Below are 15,000 nucleotides of genomic sequence, written 5' to 3'. Positions count from 1 at the left end.
CCATTAAGCATTCATCGCGGGGGGGGCGTGTCTCTGTGTTTCTATTTCCTTTACCTCTACTGAAGATCCTGTTTGCATCCACTTCCCTCCCTCCCTTCCTCCTTCCCTCCCTTCCTCCTATGCCTTTTTATCTGCCGTCTCCTCTTCCTCTCTCCTCCTCTTCTCGCCCTCTTACCCCCAACTTCTTGCTCTAACCACTAATCGTCCTTGTTCTCTCTTTCTCTCTCTCTCTCTCTCTTCGTCTTCCTCGTGCTCTTCTTCTTATCGTCTTCTCTTCTATTCCTCCTTCAATGATTCTGTTGTTGTCATTTTCTTCTTCCTCTTCTCATTATCTTCTTTTTATTTTCCTCCGCTTCCTTATCCTTCTTTCCTCCTTTTTTACCTTTTTTTTACATCTTTATTCTTTCTTCTCCTTTTTATCCTCCCTTCATCACTGTCACCCTCTCCTCCTCTTCTTCCCTCCTCCTTCTTCTTCTTTGTCCTCTTCCCTTCCCCCATTTCACTACCTGTCCTCCTGGTTCTTTTCTCCTCCTAATTCCTTCCCTCTTCCTGTGTTCCCTTTCTCCTCCTTTCCATTCTCATTCCTCCTTCCTTCTTTATTCCTGTCCATTACTTCCCTTTGTTCTCAGGTTCTCCTCTCTCTCTCTCTCTCTCTCTCTTCCTCCTCCTTCCTTTCGTCTTTCTTTCCTTTCTATCCTATTGTCTTTATTCTTCATTTCACTTCTCATCCTCTCAAATCCTCTTAAAACAACTTTTCGTCTTTTTTTCCTGCAGCGTTATCATCTTTCGCCTCTTTTCTTTCGTTTTTATTCTCATTTTCTCTTTAACTGTTTCGTTCTTCAGTCTTTGGTTTTCTCTTTCTCGTCTTTTTTTTTTTTATCTTGTTTATCTTATTTCACTAGATATTTTTTTTTTATTTGTATCCCTTCTTCTCATTCTTTGTTTTATTTTGCTGTTCTTCTATCTATTTCCCTCTTCTTCTTCTTTTCTTTTTTTTTTTTATCCCTTAGTTCCTGTTTCGTCATTTTTCATGTTATTTCTATTGCCTCTTTCTCTTTTTAATCATTCTTTCGTCCTTCTTTTCTCTTTTGATGTTTCGCTTTCGTTTTGTATTTTTCTCTCTTTCTTTTCAATACCAATATATACTCGTCACACCTCTCTCTCTCTCTCTCTCTCTCTCTCTAGCTATGTCTCTCTTTCTCTGTCTATCTATTTCGTTCCTCTATCCCTTCTCCTCGTCTCCCCTTTCACCCTGAACAACAACAACATCATATACAACAACAATAACAACAAAGGAGAGGAAAAAGGAAGACAACAACAACAACAACAACAACTACTACTACTACTACTACTACTATCGGAAGAGGAGGGGGGATAGGGCCTTGGCTGACGAGAACTCCAAATAAATACTGGCAACAAATGGAGTCGTAATATTTGGGTTGATATTAATGTATTTGGATTATGTGGAAGCCTGCCTCTCTATTGCCCGCCATTACGTGTGTGTGTGTGTGTGTGTGTGTGTGCGTGAACGAGGACAAAGCGCTACCGTGAGTTGAGTTTTGGTTCTAAATTTCGAAGCTTCACTCATTAGTTTGTTCGTATTCGGAGTTCGGTTTTTTTTTTCTTAATATTTTCCTTTTTTTTTTCCTTGGTTTCTTTTTCTATTATCTTCTTTTCTTCTTTTCTTCTTATTCATTTTCTTTCTCGCTTGCTTCCATTCTTTTCTTTCTCTTTTTTATTCTTGTTGTAATTCTCCTCCTCCTCCTCCTCCTCCTCCTCCTCCTCCTCCTCCTCCTCCTCCTCCTCCTCCTCCTCTTCTTCTTCCTCTTCTGTTTCTGTATTCGTACATTTCTCCTTCCTTTCGTCTTCGTCCTTCTTATCTTCATTATCATTCTCCTCTCACTCATCATCATCATCACCATCTTCCTTAGTTAGACGAGAGAGAGAGAGAGAGAGAGAGAGAGAGAGAGAGAGAGAGAGAGAGAGAGAGAGAGAGAGAGAGAGAGATTCAAACACACACACACACACACACACACACACACACACACACACACACACACACACACAGGGGTTTTCTTTCTACGCAGTGAGACACAACAGCGTGTATACATCCCCGCTGCCCACGTGATCTGCCTTGCCTTTCACCATCACTTCCTGCCTCATTCACTCCTTTGATTCTCTCGCTGATGTTACTGCTGTGAAGGTCGTGGTGGTGGTGGTGGTGGTGGTGATAGCAGTGATTGTGTTCTTAGTTATCTGTCTGCCTATTTTGTTTATGCATGAGAGGAGGACTGGCCAAGGGCAACACAAATATGAAGCAAAAAACGCCCACTCATTTGCCAGTCTCCTTTTAGAGCCGATAGAATTAGCCTAAGAGTATGGGTGAATGTCTATCTATTATGTCTCTGTCTGTCTGTTTTGTCTATCTGTTTGTCTGGCTCTATGTCTATCTATTTATCTATCTATCCATCTTTCTGCTTTTTTCCTATCTATCTATCTATCTATTGTCATAAAGAAGCACAGGGTTGGTTAGTAAAAACAACAGATTATTGAGAATGGGAGTGCTGATGACTCTCGCAATAATAATAATGATAATGATGATGATGATGATGATGGTGATGGTGATGGAAATGATGGTGACGGTAATGATGATGGGGTTAATCTTATCCATTCATCTACCTCAGGCCCAAATTATCCTAGCTAATCTAAATGAAATCACGTAATTCATTATGTATTATATTTCTCTATTTGTCATTTCTCATTCATTTTCGGATGTAAAATAGGAAAATAATATATATGGAAGGGGGGAAAACAACTAACACTCTCTATACATATTCGTCATTTGTCATTCATTTTCGCGTGTAAAATTAAGAATATATATATGGAAGGGATAAAAAAGACCTCTCGATACACAAAAAGCTTAATAAAGGAGTAAATACATTAAAAAGAGTATATAAAACAACGTCTCTCTCTCTCTCTCTCTCTCTCTCTCTCTCTCTCTCTCTCTCTCTCTCTCAAGAAGAGGACCTGTAGTCTTTAATCTTTCCTCCTCCCTCACCCTCTCCCTCCCTCCTTCCTTCCTTCCTCTACTTTACACCCTACTTCTCTCTCTCTCTCTCTCTCTCTCTCTCTCTCTCTCTCTCTCTCTCTCTCTCTCCTTCCTTCGTTTCCTTCACACTTTCCTCTGTGTTTGTCTCTCTCTCTTCCTTCTTCCTTCATCTACTTCACATCCTTCTCTGTTTTTTTTTCCTTCTCCCTCCCTCCTTCGTCTTCTCGTTCACATTCTTCCTCTGTGTTCCTTTCTCTCTCTCTCTCTCTCTCTCTCTCTCTCTCTCTCTCTTCCTTCGTCTCCACACCTTTCTCTGTGTCTTTTTCTCCCTCCTTCCTTCGTCTCCTTCACATCCTTCTTCTGTGTTCCTCTCTCTCTCTCTCCCTCCTTCCTTCGTCTCCTTCACATCCTTCTTCTGTGTTCCTTTCTCTCCTCCTTACTTCGTCTCTTTCACATCCTCCTCTGTCTCTCTCTCCCCCTCTCCTTCCCTCCTTCCTTCGTCTCCTCCACACTCCTTCTCTCTCCTATCTCCCCTGCCCCGAGTCTCCTTTCAGTCAGTCTTAGTCGCCCTGTGAGGTCAACACGCAAGAAGCATGTACGAGGAAACGCTCTTTAAATCGTCCAAATCATTAAACTCCACAGCATTACACGCCAAGACGGACCACCACCACCACCACCACCACCACCACCACCACCGCCACCGCCACCGCCGCTCATTCAACCCCGGGGAGCTCCTTCTTTTGTTACAGTGAGCCTCGATACAAAAAGAAACACAAAGAGACAAATTGGAACCTTTACGATCACCTCCTGTGTTTCTGTTTCTTCTTTTTTTTCTTCTTCATCTCTCTCTCTTTTTTTCTTGACGCTTTGAACCTTCGTCATTATGATCTTGTGTAGCTTTTGATCACTAGAGACGGAACGAAGGTGTGAAAGGGAATGGAATGGGGCCGGATGGTATCTCAGCCTCTATTGTTTAAAGGAAGTGGAGGGAGAGAGAGCGAGGGAGGGAGAGGCGGAGAGAGGGAGAGAAAGACAGAGAGTGAAGGTATACAGTGAGGAGAGAAGTATAAAAATAACATCATAATCATCAGCCTCTATGCTTTTCAACTCTCATTTTTCATTTATCTGTCAATTGTTCTTCTATTTAAACTCAATCTTACGTATTATTAATTTCTATGTACTTATTCTTCAGGTGAGGGAGAGAAAAGCAATACAAAACTGAAAGCAATACACATTCTAACATTTTTTCTCCTTTCTCACTCTGCAGCCACCAGTTGAGTGCTCTCTCTCTCTCTCTCTCTCTCTCTCTCTCTCTCTCTCTCTCTCTCTCTAGCATAGTAAACAGCAGGAGCAAGGAAATCCCAGTTGAGGATAGAGAGAGAGAGAGAGAGAGAGAGAGAGAGAGAGAGAGAGAGAGAGAGAGAGAGAGAGAGAGAGAGAGAGAGAGAGAGATCGTACTCTAGCGGAATATGAGGAAAAAGAGAGGGAAAGGTTGTGTGGAACGAGATGGTGGTGGTGGTGGTGGTGGTGGTGGGAGACGTAGTAGTAGTAGTAGTAGTAGTAGTAGTAGTAGTAGTAGTAGTAGAGCAACTTTCATATTACTTGCTTAGTTTCAAATGTAAAAAAAAAAAAAAAAGTTAATAAATAAGTGAATACATGAAAAAAAAAGAAGAAAAGCAAAATAAAATAAATAAATAAAGGAATAATAATAACAAAAACAAATCAAGGAAAAGAAACAAAGGGAAAGATGAAAATAGTAAGTGAACAAATGAGCTATAGAAAAAAAATAAAGGAAAACACACACACACACACACACACACACACACACACACACACACACACACACACACACACACACACATACACAGACAGACAGACACATATCTCACGACGGAATAGCTGACGTCTAGTATTAATATATCATCAGGTCGCTTGTTTATCGTTGTTTACAAATGCTACACCGTGTTTATGGCGGCACGTGGCGGCGCGGCAGGTGTGTTGGTGTGTTGGGCTGTGGTGGTGTGTGTTGGTGTGTGTTGGTATGTATTGTGTATTGGGCTGTGGTGGTGTGTGTTGGTGTGTGTTGGTGTGTACTGGTGTGTGTTGGTATGTATTGGGCTGTGGTGGTGTGTGTTGGGATATGTGTTGGTGTGTGTTGGGCTGTGTTGGTGTGCATTGGGCTGTGTTGTGTGTGTTGGGCTGTGGTGGTGTGTGTTGGTGTGTATTGGTGTGTGTTGGTATGTATTGGTGTGTGTAGTGTGCGTTGGACTGTACTGGTGTATTAGGCTTTGGTGTGTGTTTGTGTGTGCCTGGGTGTGTCTGGCTGTTGTAATGTGTGCTGGGTTGTTGTGTGTGTTGGGTTCTGTTGGTGTGTGTTGGCGTGTGCTGGTGTATGTTGGGGTGCATGTGCCGTGCTGATGGTGAGCTGGGCTGTTGTGGTGTGTGCTGGTCTGTGGCGTGTGTTGGGTTGGTGTGTCTATCGAGCTGTGGTGTGTGCTGGCTGTGTCGATGTGTATTGGTGTATATTGTGTGTGTGTGTGTGTGTGTGTGTGTGTGTGTGTGTGCTGGGGTGTGTTGGGCTGTGGTGATGATGTGTGTTTGTGGTAATGCGTTGTACTGGTGTGTGTTGGTGCTCATGGTGGTGGTGTGATTGGGGTGTGCGAGTCGCCAGTGAGACTCATACCTACCTTTCTCTATCTTTCTCTCTCTCTTTTCTCTATCTTTCTGTTCTGTTGACGTGTTTTTCTTTATTTTCTTCGTCCAATTTTTCTTCCCTTCGTACACTGCTAAAGACTGACTGTTACCTGAGTGCGTCTTCCTATTCTGCCTTTACTTAATTACTATTTTGAAATTACTTGTTCGAGTGCCCGAGCTTTTAATGTATCTTTAAAAAGCGTCTGTCTATCTATGCTGCTTTTTCTTCTTTTTATACGATTAAAGTGTCACCTCACCATGTCTATATCCATTCTCTATTCTTTACAAACTAACTGACATTTGAATTTGCCCGTAATTTACACCTCTCTATTAAAAGTACATTAATTCATCTATTTCTTTCATTTATCTATCATTTCTTTAACTACATATTTTCCATCTTTTTTTTTTCGATAACAAATGAATAAGAGCACAGAACCACTTACATTGAGAGCACAGTAAGTCAGGAAAGCAGCAAGTGACTAGGACTGTATTAAAAAACGCTTTGCTCTCTCATAACGATTATTTTCAAGGGCCGCAGAGATGATTAGCGAGGTTTTCAAGAGTGTTTTTTTCCAGTTAATAATGTAGGAACCTTGTCACTCCACCTCTAGAACCGTAAAAACACCTTGAAAAACTAGTGTAAATTTAAGTAAAGCCTTTTGAAATAGTGGGAGTGAAGTACAGAATGGTTTGAAAATACAAGCTTAACTCCTTCAATGCCATGACGCGTTTTTATATTCATTCTACCTAATATTTTGTGATTTTATAGCTTCAGAAACTTATGTGGGGATTAAAACAGCAAAGACTGTGGCCATTAATCTTCTGATCTCCATACACCCTTCCTAATGTCAATGAAATGGTCAAATCGTACACAAATCTCAAGGTAAAAATGTGTCTCAGTACTGAAGGAGAAAAGGGCAGGGCAGTGCGAGAAGGGTCCGTCATTCCAGTACGAGCACTACGCACTTCATTGTTTCGCTAACCTCAATCCTCGCCCTGCTTTCTTTGTCTTCCTCCCTCCCCGTGGCGTCCTTCCTCCCTCCCTCGCCCTTCCAGCAACAGGAGACTCCCTAGGGACGCTCCTCAGGTCACGTGGTGCCTCCCTGCTTCCCTGCTTCCCTTCCTGCCTGTCTACCTCCCTCCCAGCCTGCCTGCCTGCCTGCCTGCCTGCCTCCCTCACGCCAGCCACGCACACAACACAATAAACCATCGGAAGAGAACACAATGTCATGCTCCCCGCGCTACACAGTCTAACCTTCCGCCTGAAACTGTTACTTCGAATGCACTGTAACTTTTTTTTTTCTTCTCTTTCTTTGTTATTTTGTTATTTCTGGCACTTTACTTCGCCCTCCCTCTCTTCCTCCCTTCACTTTACTCCCTCGGTTTCTCTCTCATTCCTCCCTCTCCCTCCGTCTGTTATTCAGTCGCCCCCTCTCTCGTTCACTCACTTATTACCTCATTCGCTAACTCGCTTTTCTCTCTTTGTTCTGCTCTGTGTTATAATTTTTTCTCTCTCTCTCTCTCTCTCTCTCTCTCTCTCTCTCTCTCTCTCTCTCTCTCTCTCTCTCTCTTGTTCCTGTCAACCACTCTTTCCTCTTCTACCATTTTCTATTCCACCAATCAATCTCCTTCTTCCCCATCAACCAGTCAGTTATTCTCTCACTCACTCTCCTATTCTACTCTCTCTCTCTCTCTCTCTCTCTCTCTCTCTCTCTCTCTCTCTTGGTCTTGGATTCGTCACGCCACAAATGCATGTTTACTTTCCGCTCCAGAAAGGACCCCAATTTATTACGAAGCGTGGGACTGGAACTCACCTGGAATAGAGTCAGCTCAGCGCAGCGCAGCCCTCGCGGGGGACTAAGGTAAAGGGGTGCGGGGAGGCAGCGGGAAGGTCCTTAGTGTTGGGGTAATCTTTGAATAATCTTTCTCAGTATACATTGGTGTATTTTTCAGTTTGAACATACACGGTGGTATAGTTGTGGCTTTATTGTTAGTGTTTGCATAATCGTATAGTGTAAGTAAGGTTGGTAGGAACTGATTCACATAGTAATGGGTGAGTAAAATGGGGTTAGTAGTCATGTGGTTAGCGCCAGTACCCATTGTTGTTGGTTTCAAGGGAAGGTCAGATGGATTATGTGGATAGGGAAGACAGGTGGTAAAAGGAAGGTTGGCAAGGTGGGGGGAAGAGGAGGTAGGAGGGTGTTCATGATTAGTAAAGAAGCTGCCAAGTATAGACCGAGTATAATGCAGTCTCATTCTTTCTGTCTATGTTGTTATGTAAAAGTAAGAAAGTCAGAAAGGATAGGTTGAAAGAGACATGGAGAGAGAGAGAGAGAGAGAGAGAGAGAGAGAGAGAGAGAGAGAGAGAGAGAGAGAGAGAGAGAGAGAGAGAGAGAGAGAGAGAGAGAGAGAGAGAGAGAGAGAAACGAAATAGATATAGACTAATACAGTACATTTAAACGTTATACAGTGAGTCTTACAATACGAAAAAAATATATATACATAGACAACTTAAAATCACAGCCAGCATTAAAAAAGACAGGACAACTAGGTATTAGTATTAGCATAAGTGATTCATACTTGTGAAAAAAAAACACATACAAGCATTTAAATAAATCCTAAGGAATAAAAAAGAAAATTCAAAGAAAACAGAGAGAAAGACATGAGCAATGAGTGAATGAAGGAGAGTGTGAGAATGAAATCGAAGTGAAGAAGAGAACACTTGTAAACAGGAGTAGGAAAAACAGAAAACAAAACTATACGAAGATGAGATAAGTAATAGTAAACAAACACCATATCTATAAAAGTATAGTACATAACCTATCAATATTTAACGAGTGAAGTAATGAGTAAATAAAAGTGAGAAGAAAAAAATATAGCAAGAAAGAGAAAAATAATGATGGAACACATTTACCTAAACCTGCACAGTGATATAACCTGTCTTATCAACTTTACTGTATCTTCCACGAGTTTGGTAATGAGAGAATTGATGAGCATGAGGAGGATGAAAAGAACAATTGCAAAGGACAAGAAAGAGAGGAAACACAAGACGGCATACGTTTTACTAGAGCCGCTTGGAATAGAAGGGAAGGAAAAAGAGGTAAAGCTTTGCCCTGAGGAGGTGTCAAGAGAAGCAGCAGATGACGATAGTAGCGATAATGATGTGTATGTGTAATTTTTGGAATCATTGATAGCTGTAACGTTCAGAGAGAGAGAGAGAGAGAGAGAGAGAGAGAGAGAGAGAGAGAGAGAGAGAGAGATATTCACTCGTACCTACGTCATCTGAAGTCAAAAATATCTTGGAAGTGGATGCGTTCCCTTGAATCCTGAGAGCCAATCGAAAGAGAAAACAAGGTGATGCAAGAGAGAGAGAGAGAGAGAGAGAGAGAGAGAGAGAGAGAGAGAGAGAGAGAGAGAGAGAGAGAGAGAGAGAGAGAGAGAGAGAGAGAGATGCCAGCTACACGACGCTACTGGCGGGGACTATAGAACCTTGTGACGCGGCGGTGGCGGAAGTAGTAGTAGTAGTAGTAGTAGTAGTAGTAGTAGTGGCGGTGGTGGTGGTGATGGTGGTGGTGGTAAGAAAGGACCCTCTCAGCACCTCTCTCTCTCTCTCTCTCTCTCTCTCTCTCTCTCTCTCTCTACCACCACCACCACCACCACCACCACCACCAGCACCAGCGCCCTGAGAAAGCTCGCCAACAGGTTTCCATTGAATGGCCGCCACGTCCCCTCACCTCAGGCTTCCTCCCCTGGTCAAAGCACTCACTTATACCCCTTCCCTCACACACACACACACACACACACACACACACACACACACACACACACACACACACACACACACACACACACACACACACACACACACATCTTCCTGGCAACACAATCTTTCGTCTCAGGTAAACCCAATCCTCTTCCTCCTCTTCTTTCTTCCTTCCTCCTTCCCCCTCCCTCTTCCTCCTCTTCCTCCTCCTCCTCCTCCTCCTCCTCCTACCCAAGCCAACATCATCTTCCAGAAATAACTTTATTCACTACACTGCCGCTACTACGTCCGCCTCCCCGCCAACACCTGCTCCCCCTCTCCCTCCCCTTACCTCCCCACCCATTGCCTACAGGTATATGCTGAGGGGGGCGTAACTCCACTACACGCAGAAGGGGTTGACGTAGGGTGGGTAGGGGGTGGAGATGGCGAGATGGGTATGAAGTCTCTCTCTCTCTCTCTCTCTCTCTCTCTCTCTCTCTCTCTCTCTCTTTCAGCAGGCAATACTTTTTGATTAAACCATGCGAGGAAAACTTTAATTTTATCTCCATATTTCCACACCAGCTTCGTCCGGCGCTCTCACACACACACACACACACACACACACACACACACACACACACACACACACACACACACACACCAAAATCTTGACAAGCGGAATTTTGGCAGCTTGACTGTACGGGAGAAACTGCCAACTTCTCTCCCCTTTTTTTTCTCCTTTTCTTTCCTCACCTTCCTTTTCCTCCTCCTCCTCCTCGTGAGCGGCACAGGTGAGGCAACTCTTCCCTCTCCCTCTCCTCTCTCTCTCTCTCTCTCTCTCTCTCTCTCTCTGGCGCCGGTTTAACAAGTGATATTCTGGTCGAGAGTTTTATAGATGGTGTGTTTTGGGTACGAATGGAGGAAGAGGTTCCAGAGAGAGAGAGAGAGAGAGAGAGAGAGAGAGAGAGAGAGAGAGAGAGAGAGAGAGAGAGAGAGAGAGAGAGAGAGAGAGAGAGAGAGAGAGAGAGATCGTCAAGAAGCGTGCGAGTGGTAAAGAAAATATACAATTAGTGAGTTAGAGGAAATGTATGCTAACAAATTACTCTCTCTCTCTCTCTCTCTCTCTCTCTCTCTCTCTCACTATAGTTATTTATCTATTTACTTGTCTAACTACCGAATAATTTATCTATTTGCTTATTCATCTGTTTGTCTGTCTGTCTGTCTGTCTGTCTATCCATACATCTGTCTATCTTCCTATGTATCTATTAACTCATTCATTTATTAAAATATCTTCGAACTGCCTTATCTATTCACCAATCAGTCAGTGGCTTTATCTATATGCCTATCTTATCTATTGGTCTGTTAACTAATTCATACTTGTCTATCTCTCACACCTGCACGGGGACTGGAAACAGAGTGAGCATTTTTTTTTTTTTATTCTTTCTGATGCCCTTAGACATTTTTCTCCTCTTACACAAACACACACACACACAATAATAAATAAAACCTGTTTGTATTTCTATCTATACAAAAAGGTAGTGCATTTAATTCTTCATTCGCGGTATTTTTTTTTTTTCTCATTCACTGCAGGGAGACTTTTTTTTTTTTTTTGCTCCAAGCACAGCGAGAATTCCAGCAAATCTATTCTTCATTAGTTAGCAAGATTCTGTTTCAAGGCGAGTGTCTCAGGTGGTGTAATGTGACCTTGCCTTGGCGCTGTGGCTCTGGCTTTCTCTCTCTCTCTCTCTCTCTCTCTCTCTCTCTCTCTCTCTCTCTCTCTCTCTCTCTCTCTCTCTCTCTCTCTCGTTATTTTTGCTTTCTATTTTTTCTTTATTTTTTTTTTTGTTATTTTGCCTGTCTATGCTCTTCCTCTGTCTGTTTGTCTCTTTTGTCTTTCTGTCTATTGTCTGTCTTTCTTCCTGTTTCTGTCTGTGTGTTTGTCTGTTTGTCTGTCTGTTATTTTCCCTGTCTTTGTCTGCCTATATCTGTCTGTCTGTCTGTCTGTCTGTCTCTCTCTCTCTCTCTCTCTCTCTCTCTCTCTCTCTCTCTCTCTCTCTCTCTCTCTCTCTCTCTCTCTGTTACACGTGCTTCATTTGCATTCTTCTCTATTTGTGTGTCGAAATTATGAGCGTGTAAAAACTGTCCCTCGTTAAATTCTAGCTTCTTTTCTCTCTCTCTCTCTCTCTCTCTCTCTCTCTCTCTCTCTCTCTCTCTCTCTCTCTCTCTCTCTCTCTCATCTCTTTCTCCTTTCAGTGACATTAAATTTTTGTGGAGTTTTATTTCTGCTACTTTTATTACGAGTATTATTGCCGTCACTGTCACCACCACCACCACCACCACCACCACCACCACCACCACCACCACCACCACCACCACCACCACCACCACCACCACCACCACCACCACCACTTCGACTACTACCACCAGGACTATGATTATTAGTTATATTATCATTACTACTACTATCACTACTACTACTACTACTTCTACTACTACTACTACTACTACTACTACTACTACTACTGTCAGCTAGAATAACAACAACAACAACAACAACAACAACAACACTAATACCAACAATGTCAATATTACCATCATAAAAAATTCTCTCTCTCCCTCTCTCTCTCTCTCTCTCTCTCTCTCTCTCTCTCTCTCTCTCTCTCTCTCTCTCTCTCTCTCTCACTGTCTTCTTTTGTTGCATCCCGCCATTACTGCCCTCATCCTTTTTCGCTCTAAAGCTGAACTCTTTTGTCCAGCCTTTTGTTAAAAACGCACCGAAGAATGACTACAATGCGCGTAACTCTGCTCCCTTCCCCGCCCCTTCCCCGTCCGCTTAATTATGCTTGTCCTCAGAATTGTTTGGTATTAGAGCGCCAATTAAGATAGCTTTTCTGTCCTTCCTAGTCCTACGCTTTGCTGGGAGTACAGGAGCATGAGGAGGAGGAGGAGCATGAGGAGGAGGAGGAGGAGGAGGAGGAGGAGGAGGAGGAGGAGGAGGAGGAGGAGGAATGGGGATGGTGATAGTATATTTTGCTCATATTTTCAAGGAGGAGGAGGAGGAGGAGGAGGAGGAGGAGGAGGAGGAGGAGGAGGAGGAGGAGGAGGAGGAAAAAGAGGGAGGAATGATGATCGTAGTGTTAATACATTTTATTCGTATTTTCTATTTTTTCTTTTTTTTATGTTTTGTGGTCATCAGGTTTATTTGACGTGAAGATTTGGCTTCTGTTTATTATTTTCCATTGTGATTTTCGTCAAGCATAATTCTTTTTTTTTTTTGTTGTTGTTGGTGTCTTTGGTTCTTATTCTCTGTTATGTATCTATCTATTACTTTCAACGGGATTTAGTGGAAGTGGAAATAGGGGAAGAGGGAATAATTTGCCTACTCATTTTTTTTTTTTCATGACTTTAGCAGCAGTTTGACGTAATTTCTACATTGTTCAAGGGAATGATATCAACCCCTTCAGTACTGGGACACATTTTTACCTTGAGATTTGTGTACGACTGGACCATTTTATTGACATTAAGAAGGGTCTATGGAGGCCACAAGATTAATGGCCACAGACTTCAATATTCTTAATCCTCCACACGAGTTTCTGAATCTGCATAAAAATCACCAAATAGTACGCAGAATGAATATGGAAAAGCGTCATGGTACTGAAGGGGTTAATGAGAACATGAGTTTTCATCTCTAGTGTTCTTCCTTTTGATCTTTGGAATTTTGTCTTTATTTATGTGACAGTTTAAGTGAGAGTTTCGTACTACTCATGAGAACCTACTTGTCTATCTTACCTAGATTTGCGTTTACACCTGTGTCACCGTGAATTTGATGACATTTGAGTGCCATGACGCGTTTCCATATTCATTTTGCTTACTATTTGGTGATTTTATACAGCTTCAGACACTCATGTGGGGATTAAAATAGTGAAGACTGTGACCACTAATCTTCTGACCTGCAAAGACCCTTCCTAATGTAAATAAAATAGTCTAATCGTACATAAATCTTAAGGTAAAAATATGTCCCAGTATTGAAGGGTTAACAACACTTCTGCATTGTCGAAGGGAAAAAACATCAGTAAAAGCAAGACTAATCACATCTGTGGACTTTGACTGGTGTTTGAGGTTATGTTTCGTGATTTTGACGTAAGATTGGTTAGAGTTTTGCAGTGTCCGAGGAGAAATACCTATGAGAACACGATAAATAATATCCTTGGCTTTTGGGAATAGTTATAAGATAACACAACGCTGAAGAACACGAGTCTTGATCTCCTACGTGTTAGTTACTTTAGGATTTCACGTCACGGATTCCATAATATCACAGAAGGGGGAGAAGAATGGATTGTGGTGATGGTAGTGTTTTTTTTTTTTTTTATGTAAGAGGGAGAATTACTAAGGGCAAAAAAATGAATATTAGAAAAAGAGGCCCATTTGAATTGTAGTTTCCTTAAAAGAATCAAAGGAATCAGTCAAATTTCAGGGACAATTGTCTCGACACCTCTCTCTTAAAAGAAGTTAAGTCGTAGGAAGATGGAAATACAGAGACAGGCAGGGAATTCCAGAGTTTACCAGTGAAAGGTATGAATGATTAAGAGTACTGGTTAACTCTTGTATTAGAGGGTTGGACAGAATAGGGATAAGAGGAATAAGAAAGCCTTGTGGAGCGAGGCTGCAGGAGGAGGGGAGGCATGCAGTTAGCAATATGAATAGAGCAGTTAGCACTAAAACTTAGGAATATATAACACATACATTATTCTATATCCACATTCTTTATATGTTCAAGATAATTTGTCACGTATTTTTTTGACAATTCTTTTTATTTTCAACTAGAATCTTCATTGGGACTTTTTTTTTTCTTAACTTTTACCCCTTTTGAGTGTAGTTTTTGTTGCCATCGTCCAAAACCTCTCTTACAAAACAACAACAACAACAACAACAGCAGCAGCAACAAAATGAATACTTGCTTGCCGAATCACAGTTACTTCAATAAACCTGCAAGAGGAACAACATGAACGGCAGCACCAGCACTTCACCATTGATCCTTCGCACAAAACTCTGATCAGCTCCCGGGTTCAAACAACTCTACATATTTTCATCCGCGCTGGTAAAAGAGGAGCGGTAAAACTATCGTACACTTTCTATGGAACACGATTTGCCCATTATTCTTGGATGAAACGCTGCATATCTGGGGCGCCTGAAAAACGAAATATCTCCATCAGTTCACTACATATTCGTGCGTATACACCCTCCACTTTTCAGCTCCACAACGCTTTTACTGAAACTCCACGGCATGTCAGTTTCCAAATATTTGTGTTACTGTTGTTTCATTTTTTCTGTTATTATTATGCATTAAGTCAGTCAAACAATCAGTCAGTCAGTCATTCAGTTTGGCAATCTGTTAGTTAATCATTCCGTTGGTTATTGAGTGAGTCAATTATTCAGTCAATGAGCCTATGAATAAATCACTAAATGTATAGATAAATCAATCAATCAGTCAGTTGGTCCGTCAGTATCTGGAAGT

At 42.0% G+C, this 15,000-nt stretch overlaps 1 protein-coding gene across 2 annotated transcripts in view; it reads left to right on the top strand.

Moving 5' to 3' along the window:
- Window positions 1-15,000, top strand: part of LOC123518880 — a 461,886-nt gene that overhangs the window by 323,026 nt on the left and 123,860 nt on the right. The window contains exon 5 of one of the 2 annotated variants that reach the window (XM_045279932.1): window positions 7,516-7,581. The exons of the other annotated variant lie outside the window; for it this stretch is intronic. Coding sequence (XP_045135867.1) covers window positions 7,516-7,566 — 51 coding nt within the window. The 3' untranslated portion in view covers window positions 7,567-7,581. Of the gene's footprint in view, window positions 1-7,515; window positions 7,582-15,000 lie in introns of those variants that run through there. 2 annotated transcript variants of the gene reach the window in all.

This window comes from Portunus trituberculatus, chromosome 44 (genome assembly GCF_017591435.1).
Source record: "Portunus trituberculatus isolate SZX2019 chromosome 44, ASM1759143v1, whole genome shotgun sequence".
Lineage (NCBI taxonomy): Eukaryota > Metazoa > Arthropoda > Malacostraca > Decapoda > Portunidae > Portunus > Portunus trituberculatus.
This window is presented reverse-complemented; position numbering and strand designations above follow the sequence as displayed.